Source organism: Trichomonas vaginalis, chromosome III, assembly GCF_026262505.1.
Source record: "Trichomonas vaginalis G3 chromosome III, whole genome shotgun sequence".
Classification (NCBI taxonomy): Eukaryota; Parabasalia; order Trichomonadida; family Trichomonadidae; genus Trichomonas; species Trichomonas vaginalis.
The window spans coordinates 19703371-19724785 of record NC_067205.1 but is presented as its reverse complement, the minus strand read 5'-3'; the positions used below and the strand labels follow the sequence as shown (position 1 = coordinate 19724785).

Sequence of the window (21415 nt, the reverse complement as noted above, 5' to 3'; positions counted from 1 at the left end):
AAATATCAATATAACTACCCCATTATTTTTTGAAATAACCATTAAAAATATCTATCGATTTTGTGAGTATTCTTTTTTTACAAGATTATGTGTCAGAAAATTCATATTGAACCATTTATGTAATATATGATATATGCTATTATTTTGGAATTTATATCATGAAATTATTTGAACTTATTTCAAAATTCTGAGCTAGGTCAATTTTGACCTAAAAACGTCATATTCATAAAATTAATTCTTAATCTTGAAAAATATGATGAATTTATCTAGATATGTATCTGAATTCGATTTTACAGTTATTTATCTCCGAAGTAAAATCATCGTCAATCAAAAATAAATAACAAGTCTAAATTATTTGAAAAATAATCTTGAGAGTTAAATGCTTCCCATAGCTTTGCTGTAACAACAGCATCGAATTTTATAACATCACATTCATTCTCCTCTTCTTTTTTAATGCTCGGGGCAACTTTTTTGAGGTGCTTTTTGCTGTGATATTTACTTTTTGCCAAGTGGGTATTGTATCTGTTCTTTATATTGTTTGGGGATCTTCCATCAAAGAATTTATTTATTTTTGACCAGCATGATCCATATTCGTCAACTTTTTCAAGTAATAAGAGATCTTCTTCATGAGACCAAGGTCCGTTAGTCAGATCTGGACTAAGGTAGTTCTGAAATCTATCACGGCATTGACGAGCAGTTCTTCCCGGCAAATGCTGGGCAATGGTGTTCCATTTTTTAGCTCCGTACTTCTGGACTGTTTTCCTAAGAAGTTCATCTTCAGCTGCAGAGAATTTGGTTCTTGAGAGGTTCAAGTCATCAAAGTCCATTGTCCTTCTTCTCAAATAATGAAATAAAATAGTTATTTCTATGGCTCACAATTTTTGTTAAGAAAAGCCATCATTAGCATCGGGATTATCGAAATAATATATTTTACCATTTCGAATAATTTATCATATCCATTTTGATCGCAATATCGTTTCATTCAAAATTTATAACTTTATATAACTTCTTGATAAATAAATAGAAAAATGACAATTACATCTTTTATTTGTTTTGGATAAAATTTTTCAATATATTGACTCAATCCAACAATTATGAATAAATTCATGCATGAATAAAACAGACATTGGCAACTAAGCATAGTTGAAATTTTATGAACTAAATTCATAGCAATTTGAAAATCAATATTATCAATATGCAAAGCATCCCTTTGAATAAACTCTTAACTACGATGTATTGAAAACAATATGCAATTCAAAAGTATAAAGACCTTCAAAAAAAAAAACGAATTTGTACCATTAATTTTTAATATTGGGTTATAAACGTACAAGGAATTTTATTTAATTCAAAAATAGAAAATGCCTCAAAATAGCATTCATTCCCATTTCGTTATTGATATTGCTTCCTCTGTCTCAGTTTATATTGGATATTTTCTGCAAATGATCAAAATGCTATAAGCATCCTAAAATTAGATACGAGCCAAATTATTTTTATTTTTTTTGAAATGATGAAATATTTAAATCCAAAGGCAATTATTGAGCATGAAAATATCTATATTCCATATTTGGAGAGGATATTCTATCTTTGACTCAAGTTGATATATCAACAAATTTGATTTTGTCATATTTCTTTAAGTTGGATTGGGTCCAACGATAACACTGTAGCAATGAATTAAAGTTGAGTTAATGAATATATTTTCACGAAAAAAGTTTGTGATTTCTTGATAATCCCAATTTTTTACTATCCAAATTAAATCGGATCATTCAACATTGATAAAAGAGTTGGCATATATTCTGAATCAGTAGCTATGATTGAGCTTTATTATACTTCATTATATAGAAATTTCGAAATTAATTCAAAATTTCTTCAATATCAGTAAATCCGAGCTCATGAGCTATCTGCATTGCAGTGAAACCTTTGCCATTTGCGAGATCTTTCTTAGCACCATTTTCGACTAGATATTGGACAACACCTGCGTTTCCATAGTTTGCTGCAAGAATCAAAGCAGAATTTCCGTTTGAATCCTGGATATTCAAGTCACATCCATTTTCAACTAAGAATTGAATGACATCGGAGCTTCCTTCTTGTATAGCAATCATGAGTGCCGTTGCTCCAGTTTCATCAGTATTATTCAAATTTACTTCATTGTTGAATAAAACAACAATTGATTCAATTGAATTTTGTTGGCTTGCGATGATTAAAGGAGTGAAACCAATTTTCGTTTTTGATTCTATGTCAGCACCTTTTGACAATAGGAATGTAACTATTTCTGGCCTATTATTTGCAGCAGCAAATGTAAGTGGCGAGCAACCTCTTTCATCTTTCAAATTTACTTCACTTCCATTTTCAACAAGGAAAGATACAATTGGGAAGAATCCGTATTCGCATGCTGCCATCAATGCTGTCTTTCCATATTCATCTCTATCATCAATTGTTTTAGATGAGCTTAATTTAGCAAAGAAAGACTGGAAGTTATAGTACATCAAAGTTGATTCCCAAGGAAAATCGAGAGCATACTTTTCTTGAACATATTTGGCTGTTATATTATGATGGTTTTCGATGCAATTCATCAGACATCTTGTAGAAACAAAGCATTTTGTTTCACATTTATGGATAATCTCCGTATTATTTCCGATAAATGCGTTTTCCATTGTTTCATCTGTGAATTTTTGGCCTTTTTCTAATAAATAATCGAAGCATTTGACTGCACCACATCTTGCACAATAGTCAATAAGGCTATAGGTTTCATCAATCATGATGTTAAGATCTTGCAAACCTCTGAATTTTTCGATATCGTCATAAAAAATTATGTTTTTCAAAGAATCTTTTGGATAGATTTTATAGATATCTTCAAGGGACATGTTAGTATATTCTTCTGGAATTTCTCCTGAAATTACATCAGATTTTATAAGAGCTGCTTGAAGCGCTGGATTTTGGGAAAATGGATATTCGATTTTTAGCAAGTTTTGACTTTTCAAGAAAGAAGATACAAGTTTTACATAAGGTAAGAGATTCTTTAGTGATTTACTTGATATACAATCAAATAAATCAAGAATTGCATATGGAGAAAAAATATTATTATTAATTATTGATTGAAAATTAGAAACAATCATATCAATTAAAGGTTCACTGATATTCCAAACCATTTCAGTTGTCATAACTAACTCCTGAAACTCAGGTGTCAAAGATTTCCATTTGCTCATTTTAATATAAAATAAAAGTGCCAATTGTTTTATCTGTAAAAATAAAATAGAAAAAAGCTCGGTCACCGGGAATCGAACCCGGATCAAAAGAACGACAATCTTACATGATAACCATTACACTATGACCGATTTACATTATTTATAAAATTATTTAATTGTAGAGAATAATTTAAAATTTCAAACTCAGCAAACATTATTACTCTGTGCTTCCAAGTTAATATACCAAAATATAACAAGCTTCAGATATGATTACTTCTTTTATTTGACATATACATCATTCCAATTCCATAAAATAGATTCATTTATTATTGTTGTAAAAAGTGTCAATTATGATTTCTCATTATCTAAATACCGTTTCCAGCAAGAGCTTTACGTTTAAAATCACATCAAATGCTGTTAAACAGATAAAGGATCTCCTAAGACTTGATAATGAGAATAAAATGCTAAGGTTAAAGTTAAAATTGGAAGATTGTGGTGACAATATATATAATTTTACTTTGGAATCTGCATTAAAAGACGGAGATAAACTATTTGAACAAGATAGCGCTTCTGTTGTTCTTGATAGCAAAACATTTCAATATCTTAAAGATGCTGAATTAGATTATGCGCAAGACGATTTCTCATCTTATTTTAAAGTAAATATCCCTCAAGGTTCAGAATTCCATCATTCTCATCATGGAGACGCAGCATGTTCAGGTCATCATCACCATCACAAATGTGGTTGTGACTGCTGCTAATATGATGCTTCTAACATATTTCCTATATGAAAATATGATATGTTCTATTTAATAAACATGAAACCCAAAGAATTTTGTAAATTTTACTAGTAAATAACTGAGATTGAATTGTTATCCCGATTCAAACAACCATAAACTTTCCTTTTAAAAGCAAATGTCTTTCATTTAATGTATAATCCCTTTTTTTACCTGTATCAATTCTTTGAAGCTTTATATTCGAATACAAATTAATCATTAGTAAGCTTGAAGAACGATTTTATAAACATATCTTTATGATTCGAGGGTTCGGCCGATCATGATCTCTTAAGTTCTCAATTTTTATGATTTTTGTGAACCTATTGACCAATAGAAAACAGAATGTCAAAAATCTAATGATGCATCCAAATGCAGGCAATTTACTTATATCACGCTTAATTAAAAAATTGAACGAATGATCCATGATCTTTTAAAAATAAAGGCCGATTATATTTATTTACAAATATCAAATGAAAAAGGTACATTCACTATTTTTGACAAAATTTTAAATTTTCATGGGGTTGTAAATCTTATAATAACTAGATGAATAAGGAATAAATCCCAGTATGATGTGCATCATTATATTAAACACTATATGTAAGGCTGGTGATTCTATTAACACTTATGAAGATCTATAGTATTTGAGCAGATAAATTTGATAATTTCCAAAACTCTTATATTTCAAAATTAAAGTGTGCAAAAGCATTTAAATGAGAGCAAAAAGAGATTGATGCTGCTAAAACTAGGTGTTAAATTCCAATTATTTCGCATCACAAGAACTACCCAGTAAATTCGGCCATCTTTTTTTGCAATTATTCTCTATTACACATATAATATAATGGTTAGGGTTTGGGGAAAAGTTACTAGAGAATTATTGACTTTTGAAATAATGCAGAATTTTACTTGAAGAAATCATTAATTTATGAGTTCCAAATTGCTAACCATGACGAAAGATCATTAAATTTGCTACAATTAAATACATTTATTGCAGAATTAAGATTATTGAAATTAAAAATTTGAACTATTGCCTTTTTGAATAAAAATTTAAATTTGATTATATAATCATGATAATATATTAGAGAAATTAGAAGAAAATATTTTAAACCATTCAAATATTTTGAATGTCTTATCAATTTAAAATATTAAAAGATAGCTTGATTTTATCATCATTAGTTGTTATCAAAGTTTTCTTCTTTTGATGAACAACAGTAAATGATTTGTTAATACCTTGTCTTCCTTTTACGCAGCAAAATCAAAAAGTATGATGATAATCTTGCTGTCAATTTTGAAACTCTCTGATTTACAAGTAAGCATTCCTTTGGAAAAGCAGTCCTATTCTGTTTTCAAGATATTTTAAAGCCCCCATTTCATACAATGCGCAGATCTATTCGAAATTGCAAGAACTCTCAAGAAAAATGCTGCAGTAAAGAAGATTCCAAAGTTTCTAGCATCAAAAATTTACAACCTTAATACAACAGTTCAAGAGAAGCTCGATAAGAAAATATTTAACCATAAAGCTGGATACCATTCGATATTTACTATTGGATATAATAAAAAGTTAATTGTAACATATTTTACATGCTCTTTGCTGACTCTGTTCCATTAGATTACCATATATCTGTTTGAAATCTAAAAAATTTTTACGATTTTAACCATGTGTTGTTGAAATCATATACCATTCTTAGCTAAAGTATAGTTTATGAGTCTGTCACCATCTAACTATATGAATTTTCAAAAATGTCAAATATGTTCATTTTTTCTGTATATTCAGCCACAATTTCATGTAGTTGTACTATTCAACTATTATTTAATAATTATATCGATTTAAATATATGATGAGATGCTTAGTTCTCCCGGCAATCGATTTTTAATCACAATTTTAACTTTCCAAAAAAAATTCGAAAATAAAAATTCCTCACAATTTTCTAAGTTTCCTAACTCGCCAAATCTCTAGCCAATTTTTTTTGGCCCGTATAAATATTGTTAGGCACTATATAGGGATGCTATTTATCCTATTTTCATCCCATTTTACTGTTATCGCCCAGTGAATGTACCTTTCAAATGAAATATTTCTGAAGTAAGGAAATTATTTTTGAGATCACTTCAATATTTCATAATGTATGCACTATCTGGCAGCTTTGGGCTAACAACATTTCTCGATACTAGTTTTCCAATGTTTGAGTTACCTGTTATAGATGCAGGACAAATTGCTCATTCATTACCAACAAGCCCTCGTAGAACAATCGTAACCGACTCTCGTAAAGCTTTAGTTCTTGATCTTGATGAAACGTTGATACACACATCAACCTTTCCACCACATTCAGATGTTGAATCACTCAAATTCGATGATTCTCCAGATTACGTTTTCTTACGACCAAATGTCAGAATATTTCTTGACAAAGTTTCAGAACTATTTGAAGTATTCATATTTACGGCTGGTACTCAGAACTATGCAGAGCGAATTCTTGATCTACTTTGCCCTCAAATTGATCATTTTCATAGATTTTATAGAGATTCTTGCAAAATTAGAGGAAACAAATGCAAGAAGGACCTTAGCAAGTTCGGAAGACCACTTTCTCATGTAATTATGGTTGATGATAATTATCATATGAGAGATTTGTATCCACAAAATACTATTTATATAGACAAATGGACTGGAACTCCATATGATACTACTCTTCTTGACAAATTACTTCCACTTCTTGAAACTTGCGCAATTTCCGATGATGTAAGGCCTATAGTTAAAGACCATGGCGAAGAATGCCGCCAGACAAGGAAATTATTTTACTAAATTTTGTTTGTTTTCGGTTTTATACGAATAAACTCTTGTTAATTATTAGTATTATTATTAAAAAACCAGGTTAGCTTTTGTAACTTAAATAGTCATAGGATAGATTGATTAAATACCGCATTTCATGGCAATCATTCTTCTTTACAAATCTCTCGATTATTATTTGCATGATTTTAATTGTTATTATTCCATTTTACTGACTCTTCTATGCATAATTACACAAGATATTGTATAGACTGTAATTTTAATAATTGCAGGGAGATGCACGTTTAAAATTAGGGGATTTGCAAGATTTTCATGGCAAAGATTAAGATCAATGTATTTAATCTTACGCCATTAAATAAAGTGTTTGCATGCTGCAAGATAGGAGTATTTCATACAAGCCTTGTAATCGATAATAAGATCGAATATTATTATGGATTTTCAATGTATGGGTGCACAGGAATAGATAGTCCAGAAAAGGTAAATCATCTTCCATCAGTTATGAATGGATCTTTTAATTCATCCTATGAAATCGGTGAAACTTCATTAACACGGATGGAATGTCGTGAAATTTGCAGACAGCTAAAGCAATCACCTGAATGGCTCAGCGATTTTTATAATATATTATATCATAATTGCAACCATTTTACCTTAGAACTCTGTAAACTTTTGGTTGGTGAAAACAATATGCAGAATTATCCTTATTGGGTTGTAAGAGGTGAAAGGATAGGAAGATTCCTTTATTCTATATCGTTATCACATTTTTTATGCTATCTCAAAAGATTACCTGGTTTTGGTTCTCCTTATAAGCCAGCAGAGATCAAATTTCCATCAGAGTCTAATGAGGAAGAGGAAAATATTGAAAATGTTAATACTGAAACTAGCAAAAATGATACTGTTGATTATTGAAATTTCGCCACATTTAATTTTGTTTCTTTTTTCATAAATATTTGTTTGTATTTTTTGTTTTAATATTCATTTTATTTTACCATACTGCGATTTGTATTAGACAAATTTGGGAAAAAAAATTTCGTAAGTTTAGAAGACATGAAAAAGAGGATTTTACAAAAGATTTTCTATGATTACTTAAATTCTATATTCTTTCTTGAAATAGTCAACAAAACCTTGATAGAATAAATTATATTTGCCAGCATCGGGATTATCTGATTGCATGCCATAAAAACGCATTGTATCATATCTAGCATGGTGGCAGTTATGGCTAAAAGTATCAAATTGTTTATCTTTGGTAAATTCGATCATTTTCTCAGTAAACTCCTTAACTGTTACTTTTGTATTTGGAACTTGTGGTTCTACGATGTCTAATTTAAAATGATACTTCTTAAAATCAAATTCCTTCATACCGTTCATAAAATTGTACACTTTGGAAACGAAGACTTGGTTGGCTGACATATATTCAATTAATACGTATCCTTTTGTTGTTTTACAGACGCATCCGGAGTGTGATAAAACTTTTCCTAATTTTGGAAGGGCGGAAGGAACATCCAATGGCCTTCTCACAGGGACACATGTTAATATTTCAGCATGGTAAACATCTGGGGTTACCATAAGTCTCAGGAAACTGTTTGAGCAGGAACCTGTGATTTTCGTCATTTATTCGAATGTTCGGCTCTTTTCAATCAATAAATTTTTTTTTCTTTTAAGATTGATCGTAGAAATAATAATTAATGCTATTATTAAACCTTAAAAGCACGCTATTTCTATTCAAATTTTGCGATCACATTCAATTTACTATTTTTATGATCTTAATTTTTTTGAAATTTTGTTGCATTTTATTTAACATAAATATTTGAACTTTTGAATTGAAAATTTTTCAAAAAAGGGTTTATTTATGCTTTTTCGATCATATGATCGAGTTTAAGATCATATCTTTATCACTGATAATTTTATACAGTTTGTTGGTTTATTTACAGCATAATTATGGATACTGTTGTTCAAAAAAGTGACGACTTCCACTTTTTCTTCATCTGGGATAATTTTGATCGAAAAATTAGTGGATTTGTAGAATGCATCAATAAAGTACAATAATTTTATTAGATGCCCATATAAGGGATCGTTGATTCATTTAACAAATCCAAGAAGATATTGATAAAATTGAATATTACATTTAATAAGTTTTATATTAGAAACGGAATATTTTCATGGTCTATTTCATATTTTCTGAGTTTGGGTCAACAGAACATAAAATTATTTTCAAGATTGAATAATAAGAATCAAAACTTCTATTCATTACTGCAAGAAATAATGATCGATATTTGTCTTTGATAGGAATCCAGTGTTTATCGCAAAAATCAATGAATTGATCAATGTATCGGAATGAGTTGATTGATGATGCAAGCATCAATGGACTCATGTTTTCATTGTTGTAAACAATGTATTTCTCTTGAACATGAAGACAAATGTATGTAATTTCACGATCATTAGACAATGCAGCATAGTGAAGATATGAATTTCCGTCTTTGTCAACAAAATCTGGAAATACATATGATGCAAGTGCTCGCATAGAAAGTTTCTTATTCATCTTAATTGCGAGATGGAAATAACTCATTCTATTATCAAACTTCTTGTTGAGGTCACAGCTATTTAGATGCAACAAAGTTCTAATTTTGTCTGTGTATTCATTCTCGATACAGATCTGCAATGGCGTCTTTCCGTTATATTCCAAATCAGCATCTGCACCTGCAGTGATAAGTAATGCCAAAAGAGCCGGATTTTTATTATATTTAATAACGCACATAACAGGAGTTTCTCCATATTTATTCGCTTCATTTACATCAGGGTACTTGTCATTGTTCTCAAAGATACTATTGTGCACCGCATAAAACCATTCGTCATCGTGCTTTGAAATATATGTAAATAAAGTCTCATCACTGTCTTTTAATTTTTCTCGGAGTTCTCTTATTTCTTCTTGATTTATTGTCAAAGGAGGAAGAGATAATGGACTCAATACATTCCAAGCTGAAATAAGTCCATTAATAATTGCATTTTGTGTTACATTATGGCCATTTTTATTTAATGCATGGTAATTTACGCCTTGATTAATAAGAAGTTTTAATGAATCAGATGGGTTATAGGATATTATTAGCTTCATATAATCATTCATTTCCAATGTTTGAGAGAGCATAGATGTTGCTGCCATAAGAGCAGTTTCTCCATAAATATTAGTGAATTCAAGCTCAGCACCACTTTTAATGAGGAGTTGGAGAATATCAACCTGATTATACAAAATTGCATCAAAGATAGGAGTTTTACCATCAATACTTGCTGAATGAAAGTCGAAACCATGATAAATCATATATTCTACAAGTTCATAAGAACCAATACTAATTGCTTCAGCAAAGATTGAATAGTGATCTTCCTTTGGGTAATACTTGATTAATTCCTTTACAATTTCAATATACCTCCGTCTTATATAGAGCTTGACAGAATCCATATAAAGAATGGGGTGAAATTGTAAGATTAACTTCATGAATTCTGTATTTTTGCACATGAACAATACCGATTTAGCCATGTGGTTGCTTTGATTTACATCAGCACCACCTTCCAGAAGCATTTTGGCTCCAACGTAATTATCGGTAATTATGCATTCTGACAATGGTGTTCCAACTTTATAATTAGTATGATTTAGATCGGCACCATTATCGATTAAGAACCTTAAAACTTCGTAATTCTTTAAATATTTAAATATTATTGTATCTCCATCATAATATGATGGAAGATCTAATGAGGCACCATGGTTAACGAATACTTGAAGGATTTGAATAATCGTTCTTGTATTTGTTTGATATTTAATCGCGTTGATTGGATATTGTAAATTATTATTACAAATATCATAATTTCTTTTTTTGCTTAATAAAAGGTCAACAATTTCTGGTGTACTGTATGCAACTGCATAATGAAGAGGGATCTCTCCATATCTATCTTTTGCCCCAAGATCAGCTCTATTTTCGATTAAGAATTTTGCAGCTGCAGGGTTTTTTATCAGAGCAAAGTGGATGGGGAGAATGCCATCAATATTTTCTGTTTTAATACTTAATTTCTTTTTAAAAAGGTATTTGATCATACTTGCATTTGGATCGATTTTCGAATCTCTAACAGCTGCATGATGCATTAAAGTGTTATTTTGAGAATCAAGAATATTGAGTTTCAATCCACAAGAAACACAGTAATTCAACATTTCATGATTACAATATCGAACAATAGCATGAACTGGATAATATTCGACATAATAATTTGACTCTGAATCAATAATGTGTTCTGGATTAAACCATTCCATTCCCAAAACTGTGGATGGACTAACAGTTAAGGAAATTTTTTGAGCAAAATTTGAGCCTTTTTCTATCAATAATTTTAGCATTTCTAGGTCATTACAAAGCATTATTGGATGAATACCATCAAAAACAATATTAACATCCATACCATTATTAATACAATATAGGACTTGAGATGTGTTTCCATCATAAATTGATTTTAAAAAATTGAAAATCACAAATAACATTGGTTCGGAGATAAACTCTTGATATATTAGATTTTGATCACCTTCAAAAGAGTTCTAAACGTCGCCATTTTATATTCAATAATTTCCCATGTACTGACTGTTATTTTGAAATTAGAAGTAATGCTATCAAGCATTTCTTTGTAACATTTGTCTTCTGACGCAAGGTCGCTCAAAACTGCTCTTAAAGTTTTTCCATTACTGAAAATAATATCGCTAATTTTTCTTTTACTTTTATCATTATTTGAGAATAAGAACTTGAAGAATGAAACATCTTTTCTTTCAATAATTGCTTCTGTCAATTTCGATATACTTACATTTCTTATCAACAATTGATACAATAAAGCATAAATTTGACCTTCTGATTCATTTGGTTTTACGATATTTACATATGCATAAGTAAGTAAATCATATTTGTCAATAAATTGATCATCAACATTTTCGAAAAAGAATGAATAATACTGAGAATTGAAAATTTCAATTGATTTGTGTATTAACTCAACTTTGATTTCATCGCTGGCTTTTTTAAAGTATTGTTTCATTTTTTCACCTTCATCATTAATATTCCATTTATGATGAAAGAAATATTTACAGACTTGTGTTTTAATCAATTCATCAGATGATTTAAGAGCTAAGTCAAGTGGAAATGATACACTATTGTTTTGATCAAGTAAGTAAATACTATATTGAAAATGATTTTGAACTAATAAAGAATTAGAATTCTTAATACAATAATAAATAGATGTGTTTCCAAGTTCATCTTTTATTTTGTAATCAGCAGGTAATTCAAGTAACGCCATTGCCAATTCTGTAAAGTTATTTTCACATGCATATATCAAGAGTGTTTTTGATCCCTTTTTCAAATTGGCATCTTTGATTAAATTATTGTTTTTAATTTCATCAATGATAATTGGCTGATATTTAACATCAATTTCGTGAAATGAAAATAATGCATTCTTTATACTGCCGTAATAAAGAAAAATAGTATGAATTACAACAAATGAATTAAAACTTTCTTTTATATCGAGATCAGATAAATCAATATGTAATTTCATACGACTAACTACAATTTTTTTAGATGAAGAATAATTATAAATGTCAAAGCTATGAATAATTCCATTTTCTTGACAATAATTAATATAAGCTTGAGGATCCTCTTTTTCCGGAATAATCTTAAGAATTCTGGGAGTTCATTTGAATCTAATTCATATCTTTTGATAGTTGGATCAGATTTGTAATAAAAAAAATTAATCCTTTGTAAAATGTCTAAATGCTTTGAAAATTGTTTATAAATTTCATCCAAATGATTTAAATATGCAGCGTTCTTGATGAATTTTGCATGTAAGCTCCACTCCATCAACCAAAAAAGTGTCATTTCGCAACTACGATTATTTTTAATTCAAATACTGTTATGCCTCAGAAATAAAAATAATCATAATCAAGATAATTCCAATTTTATATACTTTTTGGGTCATAAAGTGCCCGTAGAAAACAAACAAAATTATCAATATTTTTTTAATCCGAAATTTGATGAATGCTTTCATTAATTTGAAGGCATAGAGTCAAATTTCATTCACAAAGAAACAATCTATTACGAATAACAGCAATAAATGAATGAAAATGAACGACAGCTATCCAAAAACTTTTAAATTTAATACAAATAATTTTGAAACAAGAAATTACATTTGTTCTGTTACATCTACAAAATATGATAATTCTTAACATTACATATTATCACTACACTATAACCATGAAGCAAAAATATTTCCGAAATCAAGATAAATGAACGAATTAACGAAAAAGGAATGTTTCATAATACATTATTAAGTGAAAGTAAATCAGAATTTCAAAATGATGCTGGAAAACCGAACAACTTTGTTGAAATTTCGGAAGATAATTTTTCGGAAAACGAAATCGAATTAAATCATAATCATAAACTTAACAACAATAAAAATTTACTTGAAAATAATGGATTTAGGATTGAATTATCTTATATTCCTGAGAAAACCTATTCATATTCATGGAGATTTGAATATAATATTACTTTTTATAACATTCCAGGTAATTATATGTATTTATATTTTTATGTTGATTCATTACAAAAAGATTATGAGTACTATTACACAAATGGCAAAACACAATTAAATGAATCTGATTATATTTATATTTACGGTTTAGATTATGGTGACCACATATTAACTTTACAAGCCAAATGTGATGATCAACAATCTAATAATATATCTTATGAATTTTCATTTGGATATACAAATAAACTTAATCTATCAAACTTAAATATAAATTCAACTGAACTAAGGAAAAATATTGATCAAGAATTGACATTATCAGGAATTGCCAGTTATTCAAAAGGAAATTCAACAGCTACAATTATGTATTATTTCAACAAAAATGATGAAAATCCTAATTCAACCAATGTCGAAGTTGACTCTAATGGTAACAAATTTCTCCATCTCAATCAAAATTCCCAGTGATTTACCAGAAACCACAAATACAATTTATTTTTATTTAGAAAAAAATTATTCAATAAGCAGAATTTATCATATTTCGTTCAATATTACAAGAATTTCAATTAAAATCATCGTACCACCGAAAGAATTCTATTCATATCAATCAACAGAAGGTTTGAATGTTAGTTTTGAACTATATAATATTCCTGTTGATTCTGTGGAAATATACTTTTATTTTGATTCATTACTAAAAACTACGAAACAATATGAAACATTAAATTGTTCAAACTATAATGATTACGCATCGATTGATTTTCATGGATTAGATTATGGTGATCACATATTAAAATTGCAAGCTAAGGGTTCAAATCAATATTCTGATAATGTAACTTCTGAATTTTCATATGGATTTACAGATAAACTCGATCTACCAAGTTTTGATATTAGCCAAAGAGAAATCACAAAGGACGTTGATAAAGATTTTACATTATCAGGAAGAGCTAGATATTCAATTGGATAATCAACAGCTACAATTATATATTGTTTCAACAATAATTTTGAAAATTCAAATACATTCACGGTTGAAGTGGATAAATATGGTAAAAATTTCGAAAAAATAATCCATATTCCAGATGATTTACCACAAACCAGAAATACAATTAATTTTTATTTAATAATAGATGATTTTAATAGTAGAACATATAGTATTGGTTTTGATATTATAGGATTTCCAGTTGAAATTTCCGTTTCATTTGAATATATTAGCAAAATGTATTCTTTTCCACCGCCAATGAATTTGCTTGTTGGATATATTATATATTATGTTCCAATTGATCCAGTAGAGTTATTCATTTATATTGATTCAGAACAAAAGGTTAAATATGTATATTTTCAATATGGCAGTGAACCAAGTTTTAAATATAAAACGATTGACATTTGGGATTTAGGTTATGGTGATCACACAATAACTTTGCAAGCTAAGTGCCATAGTCAGTATTCTATGAATAATTCTTTTGAATTTTCAATTGGATATACAGATAAACTTAATCTATCTAATTTAAGTATAAATACAACCGAAATTATAAAGATGAGTAATCAAACATTTACATTATCAGGAACTGCAATATATTCAAATGGAGAAAACAATGCCACAATTGTATACTACTTCAACGAAAATTCCAAAAAATCAAATTCATTCAGTGTTGAAGTGGATTCAAGTGGTAAAAATTTCTCTAATTCAATCAATCTTCCTAATGATTTACCAGAATTCACTAATACAATTCATTTATATTTAGAAAAAGATACTTTAAAGAGCAGATTATATAATATTTCATTTGAGTACATTTATATACATCCTAACATCAGTATTGTTACAATTCCTAAGCCATCATATTTGAAGAATACAGATAACAACATCACAGTTAATGGAACTGTTTCGGATCGTGGTGGTGAAGATCAAATTGATATATATTGCAAGTTTGATAATGAAAGTGAAATTAAAATGACATCAGAACCAATCGAAATCATTGATCAAAATGGAAATTATTCATTTAATTTCACAATTCAAATTCCATCATCATTCCAAGAAGGATCTCACAAAATATATATATGGGCAGTTGATTCTACTCTAATAGAATCAGAGCATCTACAATATGAATTTATTTTCAATCATAACAGACCATCTATCTCTATCACAACAAATAACAATCAAGAACTTCGACGCGGGGTCAACGAACAAATTGAAATCAAAGGAAACGTTACCGATCTTGATGGAAGTGATAAAGTTTCAATAAAATACTATTTTGATGATTCTCATTCAGATCTCCCTCTCCAAACGATAACAATTTATAATTCCTCAAATCATGAATTCACTAAAAACATCAACATTCCATCATATTTGAGTGAAGGTATTCACAAAATCACGATTTATTGCATGGATGAAGATATTAAGATATCAAATGAAGAAACCATCAATTTCACATATATATTCAACAGTCTATCTCTCATTGTCATCAAAGAACCGCAATCAGTATACCACAATAAAGTTGATACAAATATCTCTGTCACAGGAACATTCACAAACGACAACAATGCTGAACATGTCAACTTCTATTACGTCCTCGACAATAGTGATCGACATGAAATTGAAAATGTTATAATCACAAATGAACATGATTTTGCATTTTCTATTGCAGCATCGGAATACTTTGCTCAATACAATATAGACAGTAATCACACGATTTTCATTTGGATTGAAGATAGCTTCGGCAAATTATCATCAAACTACAGTAAAACATTTGAATTTGTTTTCAATACACCAATTATTTCTGTTTCAACACAAAATAGTATTACATTCTACAGAACTACAAACAAATCAATAAATATCATCGGCACAATTCAAGATTCAGACTGTACAGGTAGCATCTCAATTTTTTACAAATTTGATGAAGATTTATATCCAGAATTACCTTCAGAAGAAATGAGTTCAGAATGCATTATCCCTTTTTCTAAACAAATTGAATTTCCATCAACATTATCTGAATCTCTTCACAAGATCACAATTTATTGTTGTGATGAGCGTAACAAGAAATCAAACGAAGAACACGTTACTCTATATTACGAATACAATCCACCAGAAATAGTTGTGGACGAATTCGATAATGGTATATATCATCGAGGTTTGAACAGTAGTATTCATCTTGAAGGTAAAGTTATCGATCTTGATGGTTTTGGTAATGTAACAATCAACTTTTACATTGACAACAACATCATTTATATTAAATCTATTGAAATCTTAAATGTTAATGAGCATCCATTTACCATTGATTTAGAATTCCCTTCAGAACTTAATGAATCATTACATTATTTTAAAGTCATTGCAGTTGATGAATCAAATAAATCATCCAATACTTTTCTATCGACATTTGAATATTATTATAATTCACCATCAATATCATTAACAACGAGAGATAATCAAACACTCATCAAAGATGTCAATAAAAAGTTTTATATTTATGGTGTTGTTGAAGATCTTGATGAGATTGGAACATTAACAATAAAGTACAAACTTGATGAAGATATATATAAAGATTTGGCATCTTTTAGTATTTATGACAGTAATTCTCGTCCGTTCTCAGAATATGTTCCTCTTGATTCTGTTTCATGTGGTCTTCATTCATTTGATATCTATGTTGTTGATGATGACAACAAATCATCTTCACATCAACCATTAATGTTTTTTCTAGTTCCCAACAGTATAAAAGATGACAAACATAATAACATCTTTTCAATTCCAAAAAACATTTTTTCATTAACATTAACCTTATGTAAAGCTTGTAAATAAACATTTTATTTCATTTTTTCCCCTCAATTTTAAGCTCAAACGGTTAACTGACATAGATATTGCAAAAAATTAGAAAATGCATGAAACAGGTAAATGAATCATTAAGAAATGTTTGAGATTTTTATGATATAATTATTAGATATCATTACTCCACTTAAAAAAAATTTTTTATAACAATAAAATAATAAAATTTTATAAAAAATAAAAAACACAATTCATTGTTTGTTCTCATTCTTTGACTTAGCGTTAGAAATTATTTCATATTGAATAATTGTCATGATGGAATTAAATGATTCTGAATGATGATGAATTGCTGAAAGAACTATAAAAACACAATACTTTCATGTACTATTTCGTATTTTCTGAATTTGGGTCAACAGAACATAAAATTATTTTCAAGATTGAATAATAAGAATCAAAACTTCTATTCATTACTGCAAGAAATAATGATCGATATTGTTCTTTGATAGGATCCAGTGTTTATCGCAAAAATCAATGAATTGATCAATGTATCGGAATGAGTTGATTGATGATGCAAGCATCAATGGACTCATGTTTTCATTGTTGTAAACAATGTATTTCTCTTGAACATGAAGACAAATGTATGTAATTTCACGATCATTAGACAATGCAGCATAGTGAAGATATGAATTTCCGTCTTTGTCAACAAAATCTGGAAATACATATGATGCAAGTGCTCGCATAGAAAGTTTCTTATTCATCTTGATTGCGAGATGGAAATAACTCATTTCATTGTCAAACTTCTTGTTGAGATCACAACATTCGTTTTGGAGAAATGCTCTTATTTTGTCTGTGTATTCATTCTCGATACAGATCTGCAATGGCGTCTTTCCGTTATATTCCAAATCAGCATCTGCACCTGCAGTGATAAGTAATGCCAAAAGAGCCGGATTTTTATTATATTTAATAACGCACATAACAGGAGTTCTCCATATTTATTTCGCTTCATTTACATCAGGGTACTTGTCATTGTTCTCAAAGATACTATTGTGCACCGCATAAAACCATTCGTCATCGTGCTTTGAAATATATGTAAATAAAGTCTCATCACTGTCTTTTAATTTTTCTCGGAGTTCTCTTATTTCTTCTTGATTTATTGTCAAAGGAGGAAGAGATAATGGACTCAATACATTCCAAGCTGAAATAAGTCCATTAATAATTGCATTTTGTGTTACATTATGGCCATTTTTATTTAATGCATGGTAATTTACGCCTTGATTAATAAGAAGTTTTAATGAATCAGATGGGTTATAGGATATTATTAGCTTCATATAATCATTCATTTCCAATGTTTGAGAGAGCATAGATGTTGCTGCCATAAGAGCAGTTTCTCCATAAATATTAGTGAATTCAAGCTCAGCACCACTTTTAATGAGGAGTTGGAGAATATCAACCTGATTATACAAAATTGCATCAAAGATAGGAGTTTTACCATCAATACTTGCTGAATGAAAGTCGAAACCATGATAAATCATATATTCTACAAGTTCATAAGAACCAATACTAATTGCTTCAGCAAAGATTGAATAGTGATCTTCCTTTGGGTAATACTTGATTAATTCCTTTACAATTTCAATATACCTCCGTCTTATATAGAGCTTGACAGAATCCATATAAAGAATGGGGTGAAATTGTAAGATTAACTTCATGAATTCTGTATTTTTGCACATGAACAATACCGATTTAGCCATGTGGTTGCTTTGATTTACATCAGCACCACCTTCCAGAAGCATTTTGGCTCCAACGTAATTATCGGTAATTATGCATTCTGACAATGGTGTTCCAACTTTATAATTAGTATGATTTAGATCGGCACCATTATCGATTAAGAACCTTAAAACTTCGTAATTCTTTAAATATTTAAATATTATTGTATCTCCATCATAATATGATGGAAGATCTAATGAGGCACCATGGTTAACGAATACTTGAAGGATTTGAATAATCGTTCTTGTATTTGTTTGATATTTAATCGCGTTGATTGGATATTGTAAATTATTATTACAAATATCATAATTTCTTTTTTTGCTTAATAAAAGGTCAACAATTTCTGGTGTACTGTATGCAACTGCATAATGAAGAGGGATCTCTCCATATCTATCTTTTGCCCCAAGATCAGCTCTATTTTCGATTAAGAATTTTGCAGCTGCAGGGTTTTTTATCAGAGCAAAGTGGATGGGGAGAATGCCATCAATATTTTCTGTTTTAATACTTAATTTCTTTTTAAAAAGGTATTTGATCATACTTGCATTTGGATCGATTTTCGAATCTCTAACAGCTGCATGATGCATTAAAGTGTTATTTTGAGAATCAAGAATATTGAGTTTCAATCCACAAGAAACACAGTAATTCAACATTTCATGATTACAATATCGAACAATAGCATGAACTGGATAATATTCGACATAATAATTTGACTCTGAATCAATAATGTGTTCTGGATTAAACCATTCCATTCCCAAAACTGTGGATGGACTAACAGTTAAGGAAATTTTTTGAGCAAAATTTGAGCCTTTTTCTATCAATAATTTTAGCATTTCTAGGTCATTACAAAGCATTATTGGATGAATACCATCAAAAACAATATTAACATCCATACCATTATTAATACAATATAGGACTTGAGATGTGTTTCCATCATAAATTGATTTTAAAAAATTGAAAATCACAAATAACATTGGTTCGGAGATAAACTCTTGATATATTAGATTTTGATCACCTTCAAAAAGAGTTCTAAACGTCGCCATTTGATATTCAATAATTTCCCATGTACTGACTGTTATTTTGAAATTAGAAGTAATGCTATCAAGCATTTCTTTGTAACATTTGTCTTCTGACGCAAGGTCGCTCAAAACTGCTCTTAAAGTTTTTCCATTACTGAAAATAATATCGCTAATTTTTCTTTTACTTTTATCATTATTTGAGAATAAGAACTTGAAGAATGAAACATCTTTTCTTTCAATAATTGCTTCTGTCAATTTCGATATACTTACATTTCTTATCAACAATTGATACAATAAAGCATAAATTTGACCTTCTGATTCATTTGGTTTTACGATATTTACATATGCATAAGTAAGTAAATCATATTTGTCAATAAATTGATCATCAACATTTTCGAAAAAGAATGAATAATACTGAGAATTGAAAATTTCAATTGATTTGTGTATTAACTCAACTTTGATTTCATCGCTGGCTTTTTTAAAGTATTGTTTCATTTTTTCACCTTCATCATTAATATTCCATTTATGATGAAAGAAATATTTACAGACTTGTGTTTTAATCAATTCATCAGATGATTTAAGAGCTAAGTCAAGTGGAAATGATACACTATTGTTTTGATCAAGTAAGTAAATACTATATTGAAAATGATTTTGAACTAATAAAGAATTAGAATTCTTAATACAATAATAAATAGATGTGTTTCCAAGTTCATCTTTTATTTTGTAATCAGCAGGTAATTCAAGTAACGCCATTGCCAATTCTGTAAAGTTATTTTCACATGCATATATCAAGAGTGTTTTTGATCCCTTTTTCAAATTGGCATCTTTGATTAAATTATTGTTTTTAATTTCATCAATGATAATTGGCTGATATTTAACATCAATTTCGTGAAATGAAAATAATGCATTCTTTATACTGCCGTAATAAAGAAAAATAGTATGAATTACAACAAATGAATTAAAACTTTCTTTTATATCGAGATCAGATAAATCAATATGTAATTTCATACGACTAACTACAATTTTTTTAGATGAAGAATAATTATAAATGTCAAAGCTATGAATAATTCCATTTTCTTGACAATAATTAATATAAGCTTGAGGATCCTCTTTTTCCGGGAATAATCTTAAGAATTCTGGGAGTTCATTTGAATCTAATTCATATCTTTTGATAGTTGGATCAGATTTGTAATAAAAAAAATTAATCCTTTGTAAAATGTCTAAATGCTTTGAAAATTGTTTATAAATTTCATCCAAATGATTTAAATATGCAGCGTTCTTGATGAATTTTGCATGTAAGCTCCACTCCATCAACCAAAAAAGTGTCATTTCGCAACTACGATTATTTTTAATTCAAATACTGTTATGCCTCAGAAATAAAAATAATCATAATCAAGATAATTCCAATTTTAATACTTTTTGGGTCATAAAGTGCCCGTAGAAAACAAACAAAATTATCAATATTTTTTTAATCCGAAATTTGATGAATGCTTTCATTAATTTGAAGGCATAGAGTCAAATTTCATTCACAAAGAAACAATCTATTACGAATAACAGCAATAAATGAATGAAAATGAACGACAGCTATCCAAAAACTTTTAAATTTAATACAAATAATTTTG

General features: G+C 28.9%; 7 protein-coding genes, 1 non-coding gene and 1 pseudogene across 9 annotated transcripts, besides 1 other annotated feature; 3 read left to right on the top strand and 6 right to left on the bottom strand.

Moving 5' to 3' along the window:
* Positions 1-323: 323 nt before the first annotated feature.
* Positions 324-827, bottom strand: TVAGG3_0732120 (RNA polymerase II transcription regulator recruiting protein; the record flags this gene model as incomplete). The annotated part of the gene is made up of 1 exon (XM_001302353.1): positions 324-827. One exon carries the CDS (start codon positions 825-827, stop codon positions 324-326), a length of 504 nt encoding a protein of 167 aa, XP_001302354.1.
* A 789-nt stretch (positions 828-1616) lies between these two features.
* Positions 1617-3203, bottom strand: TVAGG3_0732110 (protein ubiquitination; the record flags this gene model as incomplete). Its single annotated transcript, XM_001302354.1, has 1 exon — positions 1851-3203. One exon carries the CDS (start codon positions 3201-3203, stop codon positions 1851-1853), a length of 1353 nt encoding a protein of 450 aa, XP_001302355.1.
* Positions 3204-3260: 57 nt separating this feature from the next.
* TVAGG3_0732100 lies at positions 3261-3332 on the bottom strand. Its single transcript has one exon. It is a non-coding gene; the product is annotated as a tRNA-Asp (tRNA).
* A 1096-nt stretch (positions 3333-4428) lies between these two features.
* Positions 4429-6013: a mobile genetic element.
* Positions 6014-6077: 64 nt separating this feature from the next.
* Positions 6078-6763, top strand: TVAGG3_0732080 (phosphoprotein phosphatase protein; the record flags this gene model as incomplete). Its single annotated transcript, XM_001302355.1, has 1 exon — positions 6129-6746. One exon carries the CDS (start codon positions 6129-6131, stop codon positions 6744-6746), a length of 618 nt encoding a protein of 205 aa, XP_001302356.1.
* A 280-nt stretch (positions 6764-7043) lies between these two features.
* TVAGG3_0732070 (Lys63-specific deubiquitinase protein) lies at positions 7044-7637 on the top strand (the record flags this gene model as incomplete). The annotated part of the gene is made up of 1 exon (XM_001302356.1): positions 7044-7637. One exon carries the CDS (start codon positions 7044-7046, stop codon positions 7635-7637), a length of 594 nt encoding a protein of 197 aa, XP_001302357.1.
* Positions 7638-7776: 139 nt separating this feature from the next.
* TVAGG3_0732060 (uncharacterized protein) lies at positions 7777-8356 on the bottom strand (the record flags this gene model as incomplete). The annotated part of the gene is made up of 1 exon (XM_001302357.1): positions 7815-8339. The coding sequence occupies one exon, from the start codon at positions 8337-8339 to the stop codon at positions 7815-7817; it is 525 nt and encodes a 174-aa protein (XP_001302358.1).
* A 490-nt stretch (positions 8357-8846) lies between these two features.
* On the bottom strand, positions 8847-12619 carry TVAGG3_0732050 (annotated as a pseudogene). Its single transcript has one exon — positions 8893-12616. A coding segment is annotated over exon 1 (3724 nt).
* A 2174-nt stretch (positions 12620-14793) lies between these two features.
* On the top strand, positions 14794-17049 carry TVAGG3_0732040 (S-layer like family, C-terminal region-containing protein; the record flags this gene model as incomplete). Its single annotated transcript, XM_051244570.1, has 1 exon — positions 14794-17049. One exon carries the CDS (start codon positions 14794-14796, stop codon positions 17047-17049), a length of 2256 nt encoding a protein of 751 aa, XP_051091157.1.
* Positions 17050-18809: 1760 nt separating this feature from the next.
* TVAGG3_0732030 (spectrin binding) lies at positions 18810-21104 on the bottom strand (the record flags this gene model as incomplete). The annotated part of the gene is made up of 1 exon (XM_051244569.1): positions 18810-21104. A coding segment is annotated over one exon (2295 nt), but the record flags the coding sequence as incomplete, so codon positions are not given.
* Positions 21105-21415: the final 311 nt, after the last annotated feature.